Genomic DNA, 21,873 nt, shown 5'->3' on the forward strand with positions numbered 1-21,873 from the left:
CATCATGGTTTTTTAAGTTTTTTTTTGAATTTTATGTTTTTTTTTTGCTTACGTATATTCTACGTTTTTTTAATTGTAATATTATATTTTATAATCCTATATTTTTATATATTTATTTTTGATTCTGCAAATATTTTTTTTTATGATACTTAAACCGGTCTCACCAATGGAAACATATTTAGTACGAGTATCATAAAAAATCTCAAATAATAAATAAATATTATAAATAATATTAAAAAATTCTTTATGATACTTTATAAGTATCACCTATAAACATGCTCTTAGGGCATATGCAAGGGTGCATCTTTGAAGTTTGATCTTTAAGGGAGAAAAAATATTCAAATATTGTAAGAGATTTAATTAAGATCTTTTGTAAAGTAAGTGATTATTGGTAGACCATGTTTAGATCATAGGAATTGATTTGAAATTGAAATAATGTAAGATCATTAGTTTACAATTTTAAAAACTTTAAGAAATAACTTTTCAATTGCAAACTTAAAAAACTTTTACTAAAATAGATTTGAAAATAAAAAGAAACACAAAATATAATATCAAATTTTTATGAAACAAAAAAGAACATTAAAGATATAAATAAAAAAAATAAACAAACAAACATATTATTTAATTAAACCTTAGCATAGATTTCGGATCGAAAGAAAAATGAAATGTTTTTTTCCTTTGCAAAAATTCGTAGCCAATGATGAAGCGCCACGTCACGCTAAAACTGGGCCAAGAACAGTTCTACAACAAGAACAGATCTACAACAGATCTAACACTATTCACAATATTTTCTATTTTTAAAAGGCTAAGAACACCTAAGTGTTCTACCTTTAAATATGGCCTTAGTGTGAGAGCAAGTCTCTCTTTTAACATCCAATGCTTTCTCACCTAACACCTTTTTTCTCCACAACACGTGTCCATACTATTCAGATTGTGGACCACTTTTTACTCTGCAATGAACTTGATACAAAATTAGTCTTAACTAATTCTCAAAATCTTGTTTCAGTGTGAGTGAATTAAAGATATATAAAGATAACTATTAGTGAATATGTAAATTGGATAATAATCTTTATTCACCACTAAATGGATGCACAAGAGGCAGGAGACGAAAAGGTCCGAAAGCCTTACTTAAAAAGAAGTCTCAAAGAAAGTTAACAGAATAAAATAAAAACATCAAAAGTGCTTCAATTGATTCATCAGAAATCCAGATTCCAATTTGATCTAAAAAAACACTTTTACACATATATCATAAAGTTTTTCTAAATGGATAATCATAATCTTTATCATAACATTAACCTCAATCTCACTCACACCGCATCTGAACTTTGTGGAACTTTTGGTGCAGCCATGTTAACCACCACTTTCCCATCCGGTCCGGTTCTGAGATCTGTCGGTTGACCCATTCCCTGGTACTGCTGCTGAGGCTGAGGCTGAGGCTGAGGCTGAGGCGGTGGCGGTTGAACCATCATGCCGTCTCCAGCCACCGTATAGTACACAGGATTTCCCATCTGTGAATACGGTTCCTGTAACCCCATTGGAGGACCAACACTAGTCATAACTTGTGGACCACCTGAATACTGTGGCTGTTGTTGAACCACGTTGTAAGCTGGCTGATTCTGCTGCTCCATGTATGCATCAGGATGATGAAGTCGCTGAACAGGTGGGTAATAGCCTTGGTTACCTTGTACAGCTGGTCTCATGACGCTTTGGTATACTGTCCCTGGAGCTTGAGATTGAGCTGGAATCATGTATACTTGTTGTTGCTCTGGTAGATTCTGTGACGTTGTTGTGTATATATTCCCCGGAATGTTATTGTTGTTGTTGTTTCCTTGCCAGTAGCCAATCGGAGGTTGTGGATTCGTCGCCGGCGCCGGATTTTGAGTGTATGTTGGAGGGAAGTATCGTCCGGCTTCGTCTTCGCTTTTTCTTCTGTACATAGCCTCTTGTTGTTGTTGCTGTTGAAGCAGCTGATTCTGATGTATAGCCTCTTGGTGTTGGTGTTGTTGATGAAGCTGATTCTGATGTATAGCCTCTTGTTGTTGATGAAGCTGATTCTGATTTATAGCTTCTTGTTGTTGATGTTGTTGTTGGAGCTGATTCTGATGAAGCATCTGTTGTTGTTGTTGTTGTTGCTCTTGATCTCTGATTTGAATCATCTGAAATTCCTGGATTTGTCTTTGAATCTCCGCCGGATTTACGCCGTGTTCCGGTTGTAACATCCGTTGATCTACGAACATCGGCGGCGGTTCAATCACCACTGGCTCCGGTAACGGTTGAGGCACCTTCACTGGCGACGGCGGAATTGGAGCTACTTTCTCCGATCCAAACAAAAAATCAGCATTATTCGGAGGAGCGGTTACAGATTTCTCCGATTCAGGTCGACTAGGGATCGGATGAAACGTATCCCGATCCGATTTAGTCGAACCTTCAGAGCCAAATCCGCTGGAAATCGGTGAAGACGGGAAGAGAAACAATCGCATCCTAGCTGGTTTAGTAGACATACGAAGCAACCGATCGTACTCATGCATCATGTGCTCCAGATCGTCATCGTTAGTCACCGAAATCAACGCATCGAGATCTTCACCTGGAAGCTGATACTTGAACGAGATTTCTCCTCCATCACCGCGGCTGCAGACGGCGGAGAGCTTCGATACAAGAGCAGGAAATCTGATGGCGCGGTCGACCGACATGATTTTGGTATCGCCGTTTACATAGGTAAGCTGGTTATCGTGTGGACGCGGCTGGATCTTGCCGCCATAGCTGCACATGAGCTTCACTTTGTAGCTCTGCTGCTGGTGGTCCTCCCATGGCGGCGGATTTTCAAACTCGACATCGCGAGATCTTGGCGAAGATTCAGCTGAATCTGGATACGAGTTATACGAGAATTTGTCCATTTTTTGGCGATATTTTGGAAATTATCTTCCTCTTCTTTGCTCAATCCATGAAGATAAAATCTTTGAGTTTGGTTTGGTTGTTGAGTAGAGAAATGGAGAGGACTAGGAGGATTAGTTGTTTTATCACGGTGGTGCTTTTTGAGGGAATGCTAACGTGACATGATAGTGTTTTGTGGTTTTGGCGTGAACTCTTTGGTTTATTACACGTGGAAGTAAAGTATTGGTTGTAAGTGATAAGATTGAGCTGACGGGGGTGTGAGGTTAGCTAAAAGTCATGGTTTTGATTATTTTCATGGACTTTTGCGGCAGTTTGGTGGGGTCCACTTAGTGTTTTAATAGCGTGTTTTAATTAGCATTATTGATACAATGTGAGAGAAGGCCATGGTTTTAACTAATTGACTATTAATTACCATTTAAATCATGTACTATAATGTCTGAATAAATCCATATTTTTTCCCTGAAAGATACCAAATATAGGAGAATTCACGTGATCTTTGCTTCAACTTTCCTTCTCCAATTTACTAACCATTTTAAAATCACTGAAATTCACTTGTTATCTTCTCTGTTTCAAGAGAAATAAAAAGTAATAGTATAACAACTAATTGCAACATATTAGTTATTTGTTCTAACTTAGAGAAGAAGATCAAATCAAGATCTAGTAAAAAAGAGTTTTTTAATGATGAAAGAACAAATGAAACGCTTTGTTCACTTATTGAGCTGAAACAATCAAATTAACTAAATTACCAAACCTTTCAAAAGTATAATTGCCTGCATGCTGAAGCTGAAGTCTCTGCAGGACAATAAGGGCATTTGAATATGCGGTGAGCGCAGTTCTTGCTGAGTCTCATCATTGACTGCTTGCTAATTACATGACCACAAGCCAACAGCATTGGCGGGTTTTCTTCGCTGCTCTGGTCTCTACTCACAGGACACACAAAAGCCGAGTGAAACTGAAACTCGTTCCCTAACTCTAGAGGAACCGGAAGATGTTTCATAGCTTGCCATTCTTGTTTCGTCAAAGTCATTAAATGAACCAGCTTTAAAAGTGACGGTAAGCTCTCATAACCCGCGGATAAAGCGACTTTTAACGGGGAGTTAATTGGCTGATCAAGAAGATGGTGATATTCCATGATTACCTCTTTGGTCACCTTGTCCCAACATGATGGAGAAACCATCTCTGCATAAGGACTTTTCTCTAAATTTTCAATCCATAGCAGACAAGTGATAAGCTTTTGTATCTCTTTAAAGTGTAGTGGATATTGGTGAAAATGGGTTTTTGCATACTCCAAAGCATCAACACGGTTTCCTTCTCTTAAAATATCACAGTACTTCAAACTTATGAGTTTAAACTCCAGCTTTGAACCCTTTTGCTTCAGTTTTCCGCGGTTCGCAAAGATCCATCTCATAGCAGGCTCGATGTTTCTGAGCTTCAATGAGTCCAATATCTGGTGGAACTCTAAGAACTGAGATCTAACCTCGGTTTCTTCCTCTCTTCCAGACTCCTTAACCAGACAATCACCAACGTCGAACAACCCTTCTCGGTAACAATGGTGGATAAGTATCTTATTCACTAAGTTGATATCGAAATCAACGCTGAAGCAGGCTAGAGATATATCAGGATGGTAAGAAACCTCAAACAATTTCACCAACTTGCTAAGACTCCATTTAGTTTCCTTCTGTGATTTCTGAAGCTGGATAATCGGTAAAAGAGCATCAAGCTTGCGCCTCAACTCGGTTAGAACCGATTCGGGTTCGACTCCATCGTTATTATCTGATTGGATTTGAGTCAATGTATCTTGGATTCCATCACAAACAAGATCGATAACATCTTGAGTAACTGAGTGATACAGCTTCTGTTTCTTAGAAACTCGATCAAATGCATCTCTCACAGTACCAGTCATATCCATTTTTCTTCTGATTAATCAACAACAACTGCAACAAGAGTAACCAGATAGATAAATTTTGATCAAACATATAAATTTTGCATTTTTAAGAAACAACTTTGCTCGAGAAGATCCTGCGATTCTCGATTCATTAATTTGCCCTAATAAAACCACAAAATTCACAGAACTACTAAACCCAGAAATAGAAAACAAAAGCGATGATGCAACAAATCTTAATTTTGCACTAAAATTGGAAAAGTGAGACTCTTTAAGCCCAAAATTTATGTGTTGATCAATCGAAACAGAACTAAATAAGAAATCAATTGAAATTAAGATAGAAGAAAGGGAGAGATGAGCACTAGTACCGGAAAGGCGACTGAGAATTTCTGATATCGGCGTCAGAAACGAACCAAAAGCCATTGAAAGAGGAAGCAAATTTGGGGGAGATTATATTATTATATATAGAGATGATGATTGGCATGACGTTTTCAAAGAAGCTCTTACGCGAATCACTGAGTATCAAAATTGTTAAGATTGGTTGGATTCTGGAAACATGGAACCACTTTTTCAATTATATCTAGCTAAGAAAAAAAAATGCTTTTATTCCAAATTCTACTACTATTAAAATCCATATTAATGGATAATATCTTAACGAAATTTACCCATTATTTTCCAAAAGGAATCTTATCAATTACAGCATCTTCGCATTTTTTTTTTTTTTTAAATGTAGAAGTGAATAAACAATTTTTTATCTTTATTTTTTCAATTTTCTATTTCAAAATTTTTAATATTCCTTTCATATTTAATATTTTCAGTTTGTGTAAGCTATACAATTTATATTGAAATTTTTAAATAACCTCTCTTATTCACCCTTTCATAAATAACCAATCAAAATACTAATTGAAAATAAATTAAAACAAAAATATTAAGAAAACAAAATATATATGTTTTTAATTAAACAAGATTAGTTATTTAGTTATATGTTGGTTTGGGTTTATAAATATAAATTAAAGTTTAGATTTTACAACTAAATAGAATTATATGTCGATTTGGATTTATAAGAAAACAATTAATCGTTTATGAATTATATATCTTTATGAATTCTGGTAAACGTATAAAAAAAAACTTTTCGACAGCAGGTAGAATCAATCACAAACTATTTGTCGTTTTCGTTTATGCAACAGTGAAAAGTCAAAAAGCATGAAGCTAACTAAAATTAAATTAGCGACAGTATCTAAGTTTAAGGTAATGGATTTATTAAGTTGACAGATCAACTGAATTACGTTGACTTTCGCTGGTGTGTAATCTGATACTTGGTTTGGTGATGGAGCCATAAAGTTCCTCCATTGAACCGGTTGGTCTGATCCGGTCACTAAAACGCTGTAAAAGCTCGCAACACGCTTATTAGTTAAACGATAGCCACGTTCTGATCACTGCGTTTGCTATATTGTCTTTACTTACTTCATTTGTTTTTTGTTTTTTGGTTTTATCCTCGTAATTACTTTGCTTTCTTCTTTCTTTCAATGTGAATTTAAGGTTCTTCGTTGACATACTATTCTCTGTTCAAGTGACACTAAGAAACAGAGAAAATGAGAAACCTTAGCTTCATCGTCTTATTTCTATTAAGCATCTTCTCTATTCATCATTTTGTTGATGCTTCTTTGCGTGTGAAGTATCTTCCTGGTTTTGAAGGTCCTCTTCCTTTTGAGCTCGAGACTGGGTAAACAAACAAAAAGTCCATCTCTTTCTCTCTAATTTGCCAAAATCAGTAGCAAAACACATATTAAGAATCCTTAAGTTCTAACATGTCGTTTTCTTCTTTTGCATGTGGGTTTATTACTAAGATATGTGAGTATTGGCGAATCTGGAGATGTTGAACTCTTTTACTACTTTGTGAAATCAGAGAGAAATCCAGAAAATGATCCTCTCATGATTTGGCTCACTGGTGGACCTGGCTGTAGCTCCATCTGTGGATTGCTCTTCGCTAACGGTAACAAATAGTTTAATGACTAATGAATGAGTCTTAATAAAATAGTTTAATACTATGTCATGTTTCTTGATTGGTCACACATTCGGAGGACTAAGACAAGTTTTCAAGTAATAATTTGATTGTTTGTCTTAGGTCCTTTAGCTTTTAAAGGGGATGAGTATAATGGAACAGTTCCTCCTTTAGAGCTAACATCTTTTTCATGGACAAAGGTTTGAGAGAGATTGCACAAATTTTTGTGATTCTATTTGTGTCTCTGTAATAACAACATATTGAATTTGTATATACTCAAATTGTTTTTCAGGTGGCTAACATTTTATATGTGGAATCTCCTGCTGGCTCTGGATATTCTTATGCTAGAACTCGGCGTGCTTTTGAGACGAGCGACATCAAACAAATGCACCAAATTGATCAATTTCTTAGAAGTGTTAAGTGTTGTTTTTGCTTTGTTGCAGTTTTTGATGAATTTTCTTGCATGTATGTTTATCAAGTGTTTTGATTCTGATTACTTGCAGTGGTTTGTGGATCACCCGGAGTTTATATCGAATCCTTTTTATGTTGGTGGAGATTCATATTCCGGGAAAATTGTTCCAGGAGTTGTGCAACAAACTTCACTTGGTAGCCTTTTTATTCACCACTTTCCACAGTTTTGGTATCTTTTAGTTCAAAGCTTTTAATTACATTCTACAATATGAAAACAGGAAATGAGAAAGGCCTCACACCACTCATAAATCTTCAGGTGTTAAAAGAGTCTATTCATTCCCGCAATAATATGAATACCGATAATCCGGTTGAGAAAAGAAAACGTTTTGTATTAACACGTTCCTAAATAATTGAGCAGGGTTATGTTCTTGGAAACCCTGTAACAGATAAAAACATGGAATCTAACTATAGAATTTCATTTGCTCATGGGATGGGACTTATTTCAGATGAGCTCTTTGAGGTAATCTTTATCTTCATCAATCATATCATATGATTGTTTAGACATTAATTTGGTTACAATATATTTTTTCACTACTTATTATTGCAGTCACTTGAAAGAAGTTGTGGAGGCAAATTCTTCAACGTAGACCCAAGTAATAAAAGATGCTCAAATAATCTTCAATCTTATGATCATGTAAAGACTTTATACGGCAAACATTAATTGAGTATCTATCTGATTGCATTATTCATAGACCAACTAGTCTTGTTTCTGAGTTGTATAGTGTATGTCAGAGATATACGCAGAGCAAATTTTGTTACGAAACTGCGAAGTAGATTACGTCTTGGCAGACACACCAAACATCAGAACCGATGGAAGAAGAGAACTGAAGGAGTTTTCAGGAAATGATTCATCATCATTGCCACCTCCTAGCTGCTTTGTAACAATTTTCTCTTTTACTTTCTTCATTATTTTCTATATTCATGGGTTTGAAAAGTTCTGATATGTCTTACATTTTATCGCCTTCTCAGACTTATAAGTATTTTCTGTCTGCCTTTTGGGCTAACGATGAAAATGTACGCAGAGCTCTAGGCGTGAAGACGGTACCTATGTGAATTCTTTTTTTTTTGTTGGTTGACTTGGTTCTATACAAAACATAACAAACACAAATCACCAGTTCAAAATGTGATGCAGGGAGTAGGAAAATGGAACCGATGCAACAGCCAAAACATACCATATACATTTGAGATTAACAATGCATTTCCGTATCACGTAAACAATAGTCTTAAAGGCTTCCGCTCTCTCATCTACAGGCAAGATTAATATTTGTTGATGTATCATTGTTTGATATTAGTTAGTAGTTTTTCTTTTTCCTTCTTTGAAATGTTAAGTATAAGCACTACTTTTTTTTGTATCTTTATGATTTGACAAACTCATGTACTTGAGACAGTGGTGATCATGATTCTATGGTACCCTTCTCTTCAACTCAAGCATGGATCAGAGCTCTCAACTATTCCATTGTTGATGACTGGAGAGCTTGGATGATGAGTAGCAATCAAGTTGCTGGGTATTAAAAAAAACAGTGTTTCTAACTCCATTCTGATCAATTTCAGTATCTTTAAAGACACTCCTTGTTATCGGTGTTTGTAGATATACAAGGACTTACGCGAATAAGATGACATTTGCAACCATCAAGGCAATCATTTCTAAACCCTTTCTTTCTTGTCTTGTCCAAAGTTTCTGCAGAAAAAAACAAAACGTGATATAGAGTGTTTCGATTGTGTGGTTTGCAGGGAGGAGGACACACAGCAGAGTATAATCCAGATCAATGCTCACTTGTGTTCAGAAGATGGATTGATGGAAAACCTCTCTGAAGATTCTCACTCACTTCTCTCTTTTTCTCTCTTTGTTGTTTTTTCCAGTTAAACTAATATCCAGTGAATTGTAATTTTACCACATGTTACCTACATTCGACTCTATAGGTATTTCAACTATTAGTTGAAAACTCCATCTCCTAAAGATCCCCACTCATGCTTTCATTGTTTCCATAAATCTTCAGCCATTGCTGCCTAAATCTTCTATGACTTTGTGTTGTTGCACTTCGAAACAGAGCTTCTGCTCTGTTTCATGGACCCTGTTTCATGTTTCCATATGAATATTTTCAAAGCAAAATGTCATTTTATTATTTCTTAGTCATCAATGGTGAAAAACAAATCCCAATGTTTACATCTCAAATGAAAGAAAAACAAGAATGATATAGGACTCTCCAGTCTGTTCATTATTCGACCTCATAATTGGACATAGCAAGATATGTTCAGTAAAGTGAAAGGTCTCCAGCATCAACTGATCTCTTCACAAGTTTAGCCCATGATTCATTTGTTTCATGGATGATCTTCAAAGCATATTCCTGTTAAGATAGCTCCTCTCAGGTATAGTACCAAACATAAAGAACCACCACTAGAGAAGATAAAATGAAGAACTTACTTTGTTTACTGGTTTGTCTCCAAGACCAAATCTGTTAGCAGGCTTTCCGTCTGGGATCTTGTAGTCTCTAAACCAGTCTTTAATGGCTGTTAGTGTACCCTGATCAACGGATTTAGGGTCAATAACAGAATTCATATATTTTGTTTTTGCATGAACCTAAAGGCATTGGTTTATACTACTAGATTAGCTCGTACCGGGAAATGTTTCTCAACATCTTCAACATCATTCACAAGATGAGCTTTTGGGTCATCCAAAGAAATAGCAACAATCTTCCAGTCTAGCTCTCCTTCATCAATCATAGCTAAAGCAGCTAAAGGCTTGATTTTTAGAACATCTCCTATCTTCCTTTGAGTTTCACCAATCTCAACAACATCAACTACAAACCCAAACCCAAACCAAGAATAAGCACATTCTTTTTGTTCCAAAGAGATATCATTTTCCAATAGATAAAAGGAGTATCACAGATTCACCTGGATCATTATCCCCAAAACATCCTTCAACTTCAGAATTTGCGTGAGATGGATCTTCCCATGTCTGTGGAAGCAACCCATAGTTCCAGTTTATGTTATACCTGGATAAAATCCATTCCATAAGTCATTGATTTCACAGTCTATAATCCGAAATGGATGATGAAGCCTCTTAAAATTCAACTTAAAAGGAAAGCAAAACTCAAGAAAACAGAGAAAGCTATGTATATACTTACGGATAATATCTGAGCTTGCCCTTCTTAGTATCTTGCTTAATAGGAGTGAAATCTTCATCAGTAGCAACCTCCATTTTTGCTTTTGACTCTTTAGGTATTTCAACTATAAAGTTGAAGACTCCATCTCCTAAGGTCAAGGGTATATCATGCCATGGAGAAAGCTATACACAAATGCATATAAATCCTTACTCAGCCTTAACAAAACACAGAACAGAGTAATGAACCAAAACCATTTCAATTAACAACATTCAAAATGTAGATCTTTCAAAACAAAGGTAGCAATCCCAGATAAGATTTCTTCATTACATAGCCAAATAACAATGTGATATATACCCAAAAACTCAGAATTTAGGTGAAACAGAGAATCCATTTCCTAAATACTTGTCCAGTAAGACCAAGCTTTAATATTGAAGACAGAGAGACACAAAACGGAGAAGTCAGAAACAAAAGGTACCTTCTTTCCGGAACCATCGAGGAAGAAAACCCGATAATCTAGAGATTCGGGCTGACCCTCTTCTTGAACCTTAACCTGAGGATTGTAAATGGCACTGCAGGAGTAGGGTCTCTTAGATTTCAACACCAAAGCTCTTCTGAAGCAGAGACCGCCAAATCCACCGCAGGATTTCTTCGCCGGTAGAATGAAAGCTCGCTTGGCGAGGAAACACGATGTGGTTTGGGTTACGGCCGTCGCAGCAGTTAACACTCTAGTAGCCGCCATTATTGTGGAAAGATTGAAAATGGTGGCCCTTCGTTTTACCCTCACTGGCTCTCTTTATTCTTTATCACCAAGAAGACAGAACACAAAAAAAAAAAAAAAAGAACAAAGATTATTTTATTCTATGTTATAGATCACGTGGGGTTTTGTTGACTATTGAGTAGGTATTACCAACCTATATAAATACATAAAATTTGGCAATAATCATATAAATACATAAAATTTGGATTCGTTAGCACAAAGGTTTCGTGGTGTAGTTGGTTATCACGTCAGTCTAACACACTGAAGGTCTCCGGTTCGAACCCGGGCGAAGCCATTTGTTTTTTTTCATTTTAATTTTTGCGAAGATGATCTCTGTTTTGCAAACGTTTCTAAAGATTGGTATTGGATCATTGAAAACCATAGATAGAAGTACGTTGAAAAGGTTACATAGTACACAAACTGATAAGGAATTTACAAAGTTGAAGCAGCAGAGGGAGACATAGGCATGAAGAGTAACAACATGATTATATATGATTGAGGAAAGATCTTATTGTATCTCTCTGATTATCTCTCAGTTTCATTTTCTGATGAATTCGACACCTTTCTGAATACTTCCGGCTAGTTCTTCTTTTGCTTTCTCCAGACCAATCCTGTAGAACAATACAGAAATCAAGATACATATTGAGAACTCTCTTTCTTTCTTTCTTTCTTTCTGAGACAAGTAATTTGAAAGAGATGAGTTATGTTTTTCAGACCTTTCGTATTGGTTTAAGGGTCCAAGCTGATACACTTCCTCTGCTCCTGTACGGCCAAGGCGCACTTTTGTTGCAAAGAAAGCTAACTCTGTCACCTGTGGTCAATTGCCATTACAAGTTAAAAGCGTTGATTTGACACAATGAAAGAGAGTGAAAGAGTTTTCAAGATTTACCTGTGAAGCAACAAAAGAGCATTCTACGACATTAGCATCTCCTCTTAACCCGCGAAGGCAAGCATCTGCAAACTTGGCTGCAGCATATGCCTGTAGTAGTAGTACATTTACATGGATTCAGTACATTGTTCCAGAGAAATAAACAAGTGTTATGGTGATGTATTAAAGTGATTTGGTTTGGTTTTACCATGGAAAGTGTTGCAGATCCAGCTCCAGCTTTTGCCTCCACAACTTCAGTTCCACCATTTTGAATCCGGTTTGTGAGGTACTCTATTTCTGAAGGTGTGAAGCTGCTAGGAGGTTTAACCTGATGAAGAAATATTATGCAAAAAAACATAAATTAGCAGAGAAGCTAATGTTATGGAACTGAGCCTCGCCTTCTATTCATATGATACCTGTGACAGTAGTGGCAAGATTGTGACTCCAGCGTGTCCCCCAACGACTGGTACATCGACTTCTCTTGGATCAAGGCCAAGAACTTCTGCCTGCACAAGAACAGAAAAATATCAAATCTTGGTGTTTAAAAGTCAACAAAACGAAATGGAGTGAGGGATCATTAGGCATTGTTACCACAAATGTATTGGCACGAGCAACATCGAGTGTAGTAACTCCAAGGAGCTTCTTAGGATCATAAGTTCCAGCTTTCTTGAAAACCTCAGCGGCAATGGGGACAGTAGAGTTCACAGGGTTGCTGATCAAGTTGACAATAGCACTAGGACAACATTTTGCTACACCTTCACATAGTGTCTTAACAATCCCAGCATTGATTTTAAACAGATCATCACGGGTCATCCCTGGTTTCCTCGGTACACCAGCTGGTATGATCACAAGATCCATACCCGTTAGCGCGTCCTCAAGCTGCTTCGCTCCCAAGAATCCGCGGACCTAATAATCATCAAGTGTGGTCATTACTCATTCTTTAGCAAGAAGATGTAAATATTATGTGAAGTTTCAAAGTTGATGAGAGGTACTTACAACAGCTCCAGTGTCCATATGACTGACGTCAGCTGTGACGCCGGGTGCATTGACAACATCGTAGAGATGAAGTAAAGAGACAAGAGGGTTCATCTTCATCAGCAAAGATAAAGATTGTCCAATTCCACCTGCAGCTCCAAGGATTGCTACTTTGAATCCTGGATTCCCACCTTTGGCTCTGCAGTTTTCTCGTCCCATTAACGAGGCCTTCGTCTCCATCTAATGATCGATCAATGGAAGAAAAGAGATTGGTCTTTCTATGGCATCAGAAATCTTCAGCTAACTAGAAATTGAAATTCTTGATTGGACTCAAGTTTGAATCTTGATGAAAAAAACTAAGAACGTTGATGAATCTGAGACAATATCAGTTTTGTTTGAGAGTGAATACAAAAAACTATTCTGGTTTAGAACAACCAACTTGACTTAAAAACCAAAGAAGATAACTTGAGTTAGAAGTAAAAGTAAAGAAAACCTGAGGAGTGAAAGAAGGTTGAAGATGAGCTGAAATCCTAGCAATCCTCTGGCTGGCATCTCCACGAAACTCCATTGTTGTGTGCCTCTGTTTGCTCTCGTTAGAAAGCTATCAGTGAGTTTTTTATTTGTATGTCAGACAAGAAAGAGGACTTAAAACATGGGGACTAGATTGAAAGAATATAACGTTATTAAGTATTTTGTATTATATGATTTTTATTTAATAGGGACTTTTTATTATGAGAATTTGTGTGGAAAGAAATGTTGTTCATTTTGTAGGAAGCCTCCCTTATCCTTTTATCTTCAAGTTGTTGTTTTTTGTCTCGTGACCGTTGTGGCTCTCAAATTTTCCGTAGCAAATAGTTTTTAGATTTTTACATGAACCTAAAAATGGTAGATTTGCGTTTGACAATTGAATTGGTGATTGTAAAGAAGCCCACTAAAGGCCCATAACTGAGCTAGTTAATTCGGTTTAAACACCGTTTAATGAAAAGGATTCTAAAACAAAAACGTTTATTTATTTATCAACCGGGAAGTGTGGTTTGACCACTGATCCAGCATAATAATATCCAATGATGTATAACCAAGAAACAAGACTTGGGTTTTGAGTCATCGGTTTAGATGACAAAGAGCAACATCTGCTTATCCAAAAACCAAAACGACCCATGAAAATGTACAAAGGATTCCCACATCTGCTTATAACACATTTTACAGCTTTACACAGGTTTTTGCTGAGAAGGTGACCATAAATGGCTTTCAGTTTCGATCAATGGAGCCACCAAGTAAAGACATTATTAGCCCGCCGCCGTGAACTCTCTCCTCCGGAACCATGAAGTCATAGATGTTTGTTTCTCCTTCATGTGAAGTACTTGGAGATTTCATTGATGAAGGTACTAGAACCTGCATCGGTATCATCATCTTCTTATTCTTCTGCCTATTCTCAAACTGTATTCGATCAACAGAATCGGTGCAATCAGAGACAGCGCTAACTCCAGACTGAGAATGATCAGAAGTAGAGCCAAAAACAAGGCCACTGAAGAGTCCCGGTCCAATCAAACCGCTCTTGCTTCCACCTTCGTTCTCCCGAGACATAATAGTGTTATGTGCAGCGCATAAACCGCTCTTTCCTCTGGCGAATTTCTCACATTTCCCTTCTCCCCAAGAACATCGTTTCCCACCACCGTGAGCTTTACAGAAATCAGTACTACCCTGAGCACTCTTCTCACAATCGACAATCTTGCAACGTTTTCCACCACCGTGTTTAACACAACAGTCAGTGCGACCACGCGCACTTTTTGTACACCCCGCCACAACACATCTTTTCCCACCACCATGAGCAACACAGAAGTTAGTCCCACCGTGCACGCTTTTAGAGCAAATCCCGCCTCCATCAGCCAGACAGCGTTTCCCACCACCGTGTGCTTTACACAGAGGAGTACTACCTTCTGCTCCTTTGCTACATCCTGAAAATATGCAGCGTTTTCCGCCTCCATGGGCTTTGCAGTAGTTTGTACTTCCTTGAGCTCCTTTCTCACAACCTGAAGAAAACTGACAGCGTTTTCCACCACCATGGGAAATACAAAGACCAGCTTGTCCTTCAGCACTTCGTGTACAGTTTTCAATATTACATCTTTTGCCACCACCGTGTTTAATGCAGAGGCCCGATTTTCCACGGGCTGCTTTGTCACAGCCTTCGAGGAACTCACAACGTCTTCCACCACCATGAGATATGCAGAAGTCTGTTTTTCCTTCAGCGCTCTTCGTGCATCCCAAGTGCTCACATCTCTTCCCTCCACCATGAGTTTTGCAAAAGGTAGTTCTACTCTCCGCACCTTTGTTGCAGCCTGGTTTTTGGCATCTCTGGCCACCTCCATGGCTAATGCAGAGCCCTGATGAGCCTCGAGCTCCTTTCAAACATCCCATAAATTTACACTTCCTCGGATTGCTAGTCCTCTGCTGTACAGATAACGCTGTGTACGGTGATGGTTCTAGACTCACTTGCGAATGGATGCCGGTTCCAAAATCTTTAAGTTGTTGCATCTGTGAAGGGTTTCTAACAGTTGGATCTAACAGAAGTGATGGCATGTATCCACCTGATCTCTTTGCAGAAGAAGAACCTTCATCAACAACAGGGATCACACGTTGTCCACCATTATTGATAGCAACTCGGGGCTCTGTATATGCCGACAATGAACAATCAAGTCCGCTGAAAGTGTCTATGCTTACAGCAGGACGACCAAGTTGCAGAACTGAATCAGCGAGTACTTGACTGAATCCAGAAGCAGAATCTTTGTTGCTGTTATTAACGCCGACACTAAAACAGTATGAAGCCGACGTTGGACCCAATCCTAGGACTAACCGGCAACCATCATCAGTGAAATTAGAAACATCGGAACAAAATTGGTTTTCAGAGCCCCCAAGACACTTCAGGCTAAGAGCGGTGTCACCCATATTAACGGCATTAGAGAGATGAACTACACCGTCGTTCAAATTCATAAGAAAGTGAAAAGGATATAGATGAACTCCGAAGAAACTACCACTTAGAACATCATAACTGTAGCTATAAGCATATATTGGAGAAACTTGAGAGATGAACAACTGCCGCCACTTACAAAGCCCGATGTATCTGCCCTGTCCATCTTCAAGAATGGGAAAGCAGAACTATCCTGCTGGTGTAATACTGTAAAGCAATAGTCTTTATTGAAGTATGCTGCTGTGAGAATTGTCCACGGGACCTGAGAAGAAATCCAGAAAGCATTCAACTTGAGATTTAACGAGATGCAAAGAACATTGTACAAGCGGAAAAAAAAAAAAACTGAAATGTGGCAAAAGGATGACCGAGACAAAGAAAAATCTAGGGGATTATATTCATAAAAGCAAGCATTAACGAGATTGGAAGAGCTACGTACTCTGCCTGAGACAGAAGACCAAGAACTAACCAAATGACTATTGCAGCATTACGGTGAGATGAAATTGTACATCTTTACTCAAATATAATTCACAAAAGAACAGAATTGAGCAATGGTAATCAATAATATCATCATAAAGTCCAAAGTCAGCATTTATTCTTTTGTAATACAATATGTCATTAGAATTATGATTGAAGATCCAAACACAAGATCCCAAAATCTGAGAAAATATTTGTTTTCAGAAGTTTTGACTTGGAAGATTGAATATTGCAAGCAGGATCAGAAAACACCGGAAAAGATTATCTCATCCTAGTATCAGAAGAAAGCTTATGAACAAACCAATAAACAAAAAAGAACATAAAGCACTTTGGAGAAGAAGAAGATCTAAAAAACAAGATTCATCACGTAATTCTAATTCTATTCGTAATCCACATAAGAATGATTTCTATTCGACAAAACTTAAGACAAAACGAAGTCTAAAGATAGGAACAGTCATGCATTATTACTCATGAACTCAGATTAAGCAAAAATAATAAAAAAAAAATCCGGAAGAAAATTACATGTACGGTGAGTTAGAGCAACAAAGAATCAAGAAGAGAATCCAAAACCTGGTGGATCTGAAACTCGGGCTCCAGATAGAATTCCAAGGAGAAAACAAGAAGAAAATTTCAGAAACAGGTGTCGAAGAAACAAGACAAACGACTATTGGCAAAAATGATGGTGTAATTATTTATAAGGGTGGACGAGTCAGGTTTTGTCTTGGCCATGAAATACCTAAACTACCCTCGGTCTTTGTCCGGCTCTGATTGGGGAGAAAACAAAAAAGCGGTTTTCTTGAATAGTCCGGTTTAGCCCTCACTCTGATTGGGTAAATTGATGATACAAGTTTGCTACAAAACAAAACTTGTAAAAATGGGTTTTTAAGACATTAACCTTGTTCTTGTTTTTACCATTTGGTATACAGTTTAAAAATTGTAGTGGAAGCTGTCACAGAAGCCAACTTGGGTTTGTATAGATTCAATTTAATCATCTATAGTTTGTCATTCTTAAATGTTGTCAAAAGAGAACATGATATCATTGCAGTGGAAACTTTGAATATATATTGACATCAATGAGTTGTATAAAAGTCTAATACACATTACATATTGTGATCAGCGTTTTCATCTGAAGAATCAGACAGAATGTGAACACTAAAATAATTCTTATTGACTTATGAATCCTCTACACGAGTATATGACAATCTCAACCCTTTTAGCAATAGCAATTAGGCTTCTTGCTTCTTCACTTTGGTAACATCCAAAACTCCAACAAGGCATTTCTCAAGTAACATATCAACATTGACCCAAGCATGGTATTTGTTGAATAAGAGCGTACCGTCTCTTCCAACAGCTTTCATCAGCATATCGACACCTCCAGGATGAAAATTCATATAAGGTGATATGTTGTACACACGACCTTTCAAAACAGTCCACATTGAATCTCCTGATTGGTGCTTCTTTACTTCATCCATTGGAATAAGCCTCTTGTTTGACTCTCCCTTCAAGCCTGCAAAACAAATTGCATCTTTTATGTAACACATCAAAATGTAATTTAGGAAAAGACGATCAACAAAGAACGCTTTGCTTACCTGCAAGATCGGGATGTGTTCGTGTAAGTTTCAACCAATCCATTTGGCTATAACCTTTTTCAAAAGGAACTTTGGTACGAGTGATAGGCTTTCTAGCAGGAGTTTTGAAAGTCTCAGATGATTCATTGGACTGCTTTTTCAAAGATGAAGAATCAATCACATTGAAAGACAAAGAACCTACTGTTTCTTCCTTAGGAGGAAGAGACTTGTCTTTCCAAATAAGACCATTGCTTTGTTGATCTAATGCATCTTTAAGGGTAATACTACCCACATCTGATGCAAGAGCTTTTGCCTCAAGAACAGCTTCACTATCTGGTGGCGCGACCTTCAAAATGAAACAAACCAAGAATCAATCATAAAGTCTAAAACTTTCACGTTTTTTCATAAACTATGAAATCCTGAAGAAATGAGTGGGAAACTAACTTTTGAGAATGTGAAATCATCATCATCTCTAGTAGAATCCATCTTGAGCTTCGAGCAATAATCTGCACCCAGTTTTCAGAACAATTCGTGTCAGTTAGAAACAAAACCTAAAGTCTCTGTAAAGCACTCTGAGGAAGAAGAAGGCGAAGATCTAAACAAAGACGAAAGTTGGGGACAAAACAAAGTCTAAAGGTGCTGATTTAGGTATTCTTGGGTGGGAATTCTTAAAGTTGGAAACTTTAATTTAACAAAAATAGATATGCAATTTCTGATTTCATGAATCCATATCAAGCAAACAATAACAACCCAACAAGGGAAATCAGATGTACTAGAAGAAAATTGAATACCTGGTGGATCTGAGACTGCTCCAGACAGAGAATCGAAGGAGAAACAAAGACCAGTGAAGAAAAACAAAGAGCGACGAAAGAGGGAGAGATCTATTTGAGAATGGACGAGTCGTGTTCTTCTCTGGAGGCTGCAATCAAAATACCAAATTCGAATTGGTCTAATTCGGGTTGTTGGAGATCCGAAATCATTTTGGTTCGGTTCAGGTCAGAGAATATTCAATTCGAACTGAAAACCGAACTTGTAATTTGGTTCCGGCTTTGTGTAACAAATTCGTATTTTTTGGTTTGGGTTTGGTATCATCAAGTTGCATATTCAATACAAAATGTAGTCACACAGTACAAAATACAATCCCATCACTAGTAACGAAATTGCTGGCGAGAAGAGGCCCCCCAAAAACAAGATCTGCTCTCACATTCTTTGTTATAAATCTGTACCAATTGTCCTCTCTTGTCTTGTCATTAAGATCCGATGAGGCCTCTAAACCGAGCGTACGACAGTATAATCACGAACAAGACTGCGCAAAATGTTCCCGTGAGACTTACCACCTTCATCAACAACAACAACAAACAAACACACACCAAATGATATCAGGTTGAGATTTTTCTTTCTCCTGGAAACTGAAATGTGACTCGTACCCATTTGAAAATGTATCCATGGTCGTGGTTCCATGTGTAGGGAATGTTCATGCCGAATATTCCGGCGACCATTGAGTACATTGATACACAAACGGTTCCAGAGCTTAACATTAGCTCTAACTGCAGATAATTTGAGTGTTTTTCATATGCATCAAAATATAAACAAAACATTATTAATCTTGGATCTTTTTTTTTATTCACTCACCTGAATCAGCTGATTTCGATGATTGTCTAACTGCAAATAAACAGTGATTATAGCCTGTAAGAGAGATTACATTTCATAACATTTAAGAAATCTGACTTTTCATTTTGGTTACCTACCTGGATGTTAATGTAATCCTCTGTGTCATCAATATACTCGCGTAGCTGCATCATGTTCAATTATACTTTCTAAGTCAGAGATATCACAAAGATTCACCACTAGAAAAGAAACTGGAACAAGAAGATACAATACCTCGGTTAATTTGTTCAAAGTGCTGTCAATTTGCATGAAGTATGCCTGTTAAACAAAAATCAAATTAATGGTTGTTTATACTTAATATGTAGCTGAAAACACGTATTACCTCAAGCAACATCTCAACCTCTTCAACATCATTTTCATCGTCCCCACGAACCGTGGCTAAACTTACTCTACTTGCTCTGGAAATCTTAGAACCTATTGTTGGGGACGTAGGATACCAAATGGGTTCATCTGAAACGCTGATCGATGAAGATGCACCAACAAATTTCCTTGTAAGGTAGAGATCAGCCATATCACCGTCATCATCCAACAACTGTTCAAGCTCATCCCTTACCTGAAAAAAAAGCGACGAGAGAGCTCAATTCTTCTCTATTCCACTATCATATACTTTGATCAGTCTATTTCCTTGAATGTTCACTTGAAATATGTCAGGAACCATAATACTCATAGTATAAGTGGCAACACAAGATAAGTGTATGCAGGACTCCCTTTAAGACACAGTGGATAGTCATGAGGCTTAAGCATTATACATAATTCTTTCTAAACATAGACTCCGTTTCCCAGTGATAGATACTCACCTTTTGGACCCGAGCTGTCAATCGGGTCATGGCACTCTTCAATTTACGAACCCTTTCCAAGTTACGGCTACTTATCTACAAAATGAAATAAAGTTAAATGTAGTTGGAAATAGATCAGTAATGACAATAATTGCAGAGTTGGCTACCTTCAAGGTAAGTTCATCCAAAGCAGGATAAGCAGACTTCTCTAGTTCTGTTGTCCTTGCAGCTAGAAAACTACAAATAGCTTCCAAAGCCACCTCTAGCGCCCGAAATTCAAACGGGGATTCTAAATAGTAAAAGCAATCATTTCAATGCCAAAGTGACAAGAGTGAATGGTTCTTATGTAGACATGAAAAGATTTAAAACATTCCAGATTTTCAATGCTTTATATGACAAAATTTGAGGGGTACCATCTTCTTCACCCACATCACCATCTCCGTGACCACCATGTGCCTCGTTGCCTACAGGCAATCTTCTCTGAAACTCCTCCAGGACAGGAATAACATTTTCATCTGAAGAATCCCGAATCAAAACCTGTAAGCATGTTCAAATAACCAAACCAAGCCATCATCACTTCAAAAGGAGAGAAAATGTTCCAAACATCATATAAGTATCACAATGTCCAGCCGAGATAGTGAACTTTTTAACAAAGTGTTCACATTTAGATTTAGCTAAAAGCCAGACAAAAAAATAACTCTTTCTATCAAAATCTAAACTGCTACTGACCTCTTCGGCAGTGATAATCGCCTTAATATGCTGCATCAGACCAAAACAAACACAAATCAAAACATGATTAACTAGAAAACAAAAACAGAGGAGAAAACAAAAAAAGTCCCAACCTCTAAGTTAAGAACAATGGCTCTTTCTCGACCCAGAATAGCAGATGGGTAAAATAGATTTGGATCAAGGATCCGAAGATCACGAGCGTGGATCTGAACACGATGCATAATCACGTGTTTGTCAACGTCAAGCACAGTTTTTTGCCCTGACGCGTCTATGGAAATCCAACTCCTTGATAACTGAGGTATCTTCCTCTTCGCCGAGACTACCGCCGATGAATCCACCGGAACAAGTTCTCCGTCAGGTGACATCTCCAATTCTTCACTGCTTAAACCCAATGCCTACAAAAGTTCAACGCGAGATAAGAGAAAACATAACTAACAAAAAAAAAACACCCAATTAAAGAGAAGAAAGATCGAAACTTTTTTTCCATAAAGTATGAAATTAAAACCCAGTTGGAATGAGAAAAAGTGAGTTTTCGTAGTATCTGCTCCCTTTTTTCATTATAAAATTCCTCGAAAGTCGTCGTTCTGCTTTTAAAATTGATTTAATTTTTTTAAAATCTGACGACAGAGACCAGAACCATTTTTTGTAGGGTTTATCGATTTTTGCCTTTATCAAAGATACGACGGCGACAAAGATAGCGTCGACGGCGACAATCACGACTCGCACGTGGCGTGACTGAGAA

At 37.4% G+C, this 21,873-nt stretch overlaps 8 protein-coding genes and 1 non-coding gene across 12 annotated transcripts; 2 read left to right on the forward strand and 7 right to left on the reverse strand.

Annotated features, from left to right (window-relative positions):
* Positions 1–1,055: 1,055 nt before the first annotated feature.
* On the reverse strand, positions 1,056–3,298 carry LOC9307453 (mediator of RNA polymerase II transcription subunit 15). Of its 2 annotated transcripts, XM_021021619.1 has the most exons (2): positions 2,067–3,046; positions 1,056–2,030 (listed from the first exon to the last, which is right to left on the reverse strand). In XM_021021619.1, exons 1-2 carry the CDS (start codon positions 2,892–2,894, stop codon positions 1,308–1,310), a joined length of 1,551 nt encoding a protein of 516 aa, XP_020877278.1. In that variant the 5' UTR covers positions 2,895–3,046; the 3' UTR covers positions 1,056–1,307. The 2 variants fall into 2 exon arrangements, with proteins under 2 accessions (XP_020877278.1, XP_020877277.1); XM_021021618.1 differs by having other exon boundaries at positions 1,056–3,298.
* A 182-nt stretch (positions 3,299–3,480) lies between these two features.
* On the reverse strand, positions 3,481–5,367 carry LOC9309480 (protein RMD5 homolog A). 2 transcript variants are annotated; one of them, XM_021021621.1, is made up of 2 exons: positions 5,143–5,367; positions 3,481–4,823 (listed from the first exon to the last, which is right to left on the reverse strand). In XM_021021621.1, the coding sequence occupies exon 2, from the start codon at positions 4,799–4,801 to the stop codon at positions 3,647–3,649; it is 1,155 nt and encodes a 384-aa protein (XP_020877280.1). In that variant the 5' UTR covers positions 4,802–4,823; positions 5,143–5,367; the 3' UTR covers positions 3,481–3,646. The 2 variants fall into 2 exon arrangements, with proteins under 2 accessions (XP_020877280.1, XP_002873412.1); XM_002873366.2 differs by having other exon boundaries at positions 3,481–4,826.
* A 928-nt stretch (positions 5,368–6,295) lies between these two features.
* On the forward strand, positions 6,296–9,229 carry LOC9309481 (serine carboxypeptidase-like 19). Its single transcript, XM_021021620.1, has 14 exons — positions 6,296–6,497; positions 6,622–6,767; positions 6,900–6,976; positions 7,069–7,191; positions 7,280–7,382; positions 7,466–7,503; positions 7,606–7,707; positions 7,795–7,881; positions 7,970–8,125; positions 8,217–8,288; positions 8,380–8,498; positions 8,636–8,752; positions 8,836–8,881; positions 8,979–9,229. The coding sequence occupies exons 1-14, from the start codon at positions 6,367–6,369 to the stop codon at positions 9,057–9,059; spliced, it is 1,398 nt and encodes a 465-aa protein (XP_020877279.1). The 5' UTR covers positions 6,296–6,366; the 3' UTR covers positions 9,060–9,229.
* Positions 9,230–9,341: 112 nt separating this feature from the next.
* Positions 9,342–11,174, reverse strand: LOC9307454 (soluble inorganic pyrophosphatase 6, chloroplastic). The gene is made up of 6 exons (XM_002873367.2): positions 10,827–11,174; positions 10,373–10,533; positions 10,140–10,240; positions 9,864–10,045; positions 9,670–9,768; positions 9,342–9,592 (listed from the first exon to the last, which is right to left on the reverse strand). Exons 1-6 carry the CDS (start codon positions 11,088–11,090, stop codon positions 9,500–9,502), a joined length of 900 nt encoding a protein of 299 aa, XP_002873413.1. The 5' UTR covers positions 11,091–11,174; the 3' UTR covers positions 9,342–9,499.
* Positions 11,175–11,329: 155 nt separating this feature from the next.
* On the forward strand, positions 11,330–11,403 carry TRNAV-AAC. The gene has a single exon. It is a non-coding gene; the product is annotated as a tRNA-Val (tRNA).
* Positions 11,404–11,465: 62 nt separating this feature from the next.
* Positions 11,466–13,781, reverse strand: LOC9309482 (malate dehydrogenase 2, glyoxysomal). The gene is made up of 8 exons (XM_021021623.1): positions 13,445–13,781; positions 12,973–13,191; positions 12,568–12,882; positions 12,393–12,482; positions 12,185–12,304; positions 11,998–12,087; positions 11,825–11,919; positions 11,466–11,719 (listed from the first exon to the last, which is right to left on the reverse strand). The coding sequence occupies exons 1-8, from the start codon at positions 13,517–13,519 to the stop codon at positions 11,647–11,649; spliced, it is 1,077 nt and encodes a 358-aa protein (XP_020877282.1). The 5' UTR covers positions 13,520–13,781; the 3' UTR covers positions 11,466–11,646.
* A 158-nt stretch (positions 13,782–13,939) lies between these two features.
* LOC9309483 (loricrin) lies at positions 13,940–17,067 on the reverse strand. Of its 2 annotated transcripts, none has more exons than XM_021021616.1 (2): positions 16,961–17,067; positions 13,940–16,178 (listed from the first exon to the last, which is right to left on the reverse strand). In XM_021021616.1, exon 2 carries the CDS (start codon positions 15,937–15,939, stop codon positions 14,200–14,202), a length of 1,740 nt encoding a protein of 579 aa, XP_020877275.1. In that variant the 5' UTR covers positions 15,940–16,178; positions 16,961–17,067; the 3' UTR covers positions 13,940–14,199. The 2 variants fall into 2 exon arrangements, with proteins under 2 accessions (XP_020877275.1, XP_020877276.1); XM_021021617.1 differs by having other exon boundaries at positions 16,913–17,056.
* Positions 17,068–17,429: 362 nt separating this feature from the next.
* LOC9309484 (cytochrome b5 domain-containing protein RLF) lies at positions 17,430–18,911 on the reverse strand. The gene is made up of 4 exons (XM_021022307.1): positions 18,750–18,911; positions 18,403–18,464; positions 17,980–18,304; positions 17,430–17,897 (listed from the first exon to the last, which is right to left on the reverse strand). Exons 2-4 carry the CDS (start codon positions 18,442–18,444, stop codon positions 17,617–17,619), a joined length of 648 nt encoding a protein of 215 aa, XP_020877966.1. The 5' UTR covers positions 18,445–18,464; positions 18,750–18,911; the 3' UTR covers positions 17,430–17,616.
* A 99-nt stretch (positions 18,912–19,010) lies between these two features.
* LOC9309485 (magnesium transporter MRS2-7) lies at positions 19,011–21,790 on the reverse strand. Its single transcript, XM_021022306.1, has 12 exons — positions 21,608–21,790; positions 21,245–21,526; positions 21,132–21,161; positions 20,816–20,939; positions 20,570–20,691; positions 20,424–20,498; positions 19,949–20,179; positions 19,840–19,884; positions 19,707–19,751; positions 19,591–19,620; positions 19,386–19,505; positions 19,011–19,295 (listed from the first exon to the last, which is right to left on the reverse strand). Exons 2-12 carry the CDS (start codon positions 21,494–21,496, stop codon positions 19,209–19,211), a joined length of 1,161 nt encoding a protein of 386 aa, XP_020877965.1. The 5' UTR covers positions 21,497–21,526; positions 21,608–21,790; the 3' UTR covers positions 19,011–19,208.
* Between the last annotated feature and the right edge of the window lie 83 nt (positions 21,791–21,873).

This window comes from Arabidopsis lyrata (genome assembly GCF_000004255.2).
Source record: "Arabidopsis lyrata subsp. lyrata unplaced genomic scaffold ARALYscaffold_6, whole genome shotgun sequence".
Taxonomy (NCBI): Eukaryota; Viridiplantae; Streptophyta; class Magnoliopsida; order Brassicales; family Brassicaceae; genus Arabidopsis; species Arabidopsis lyrata.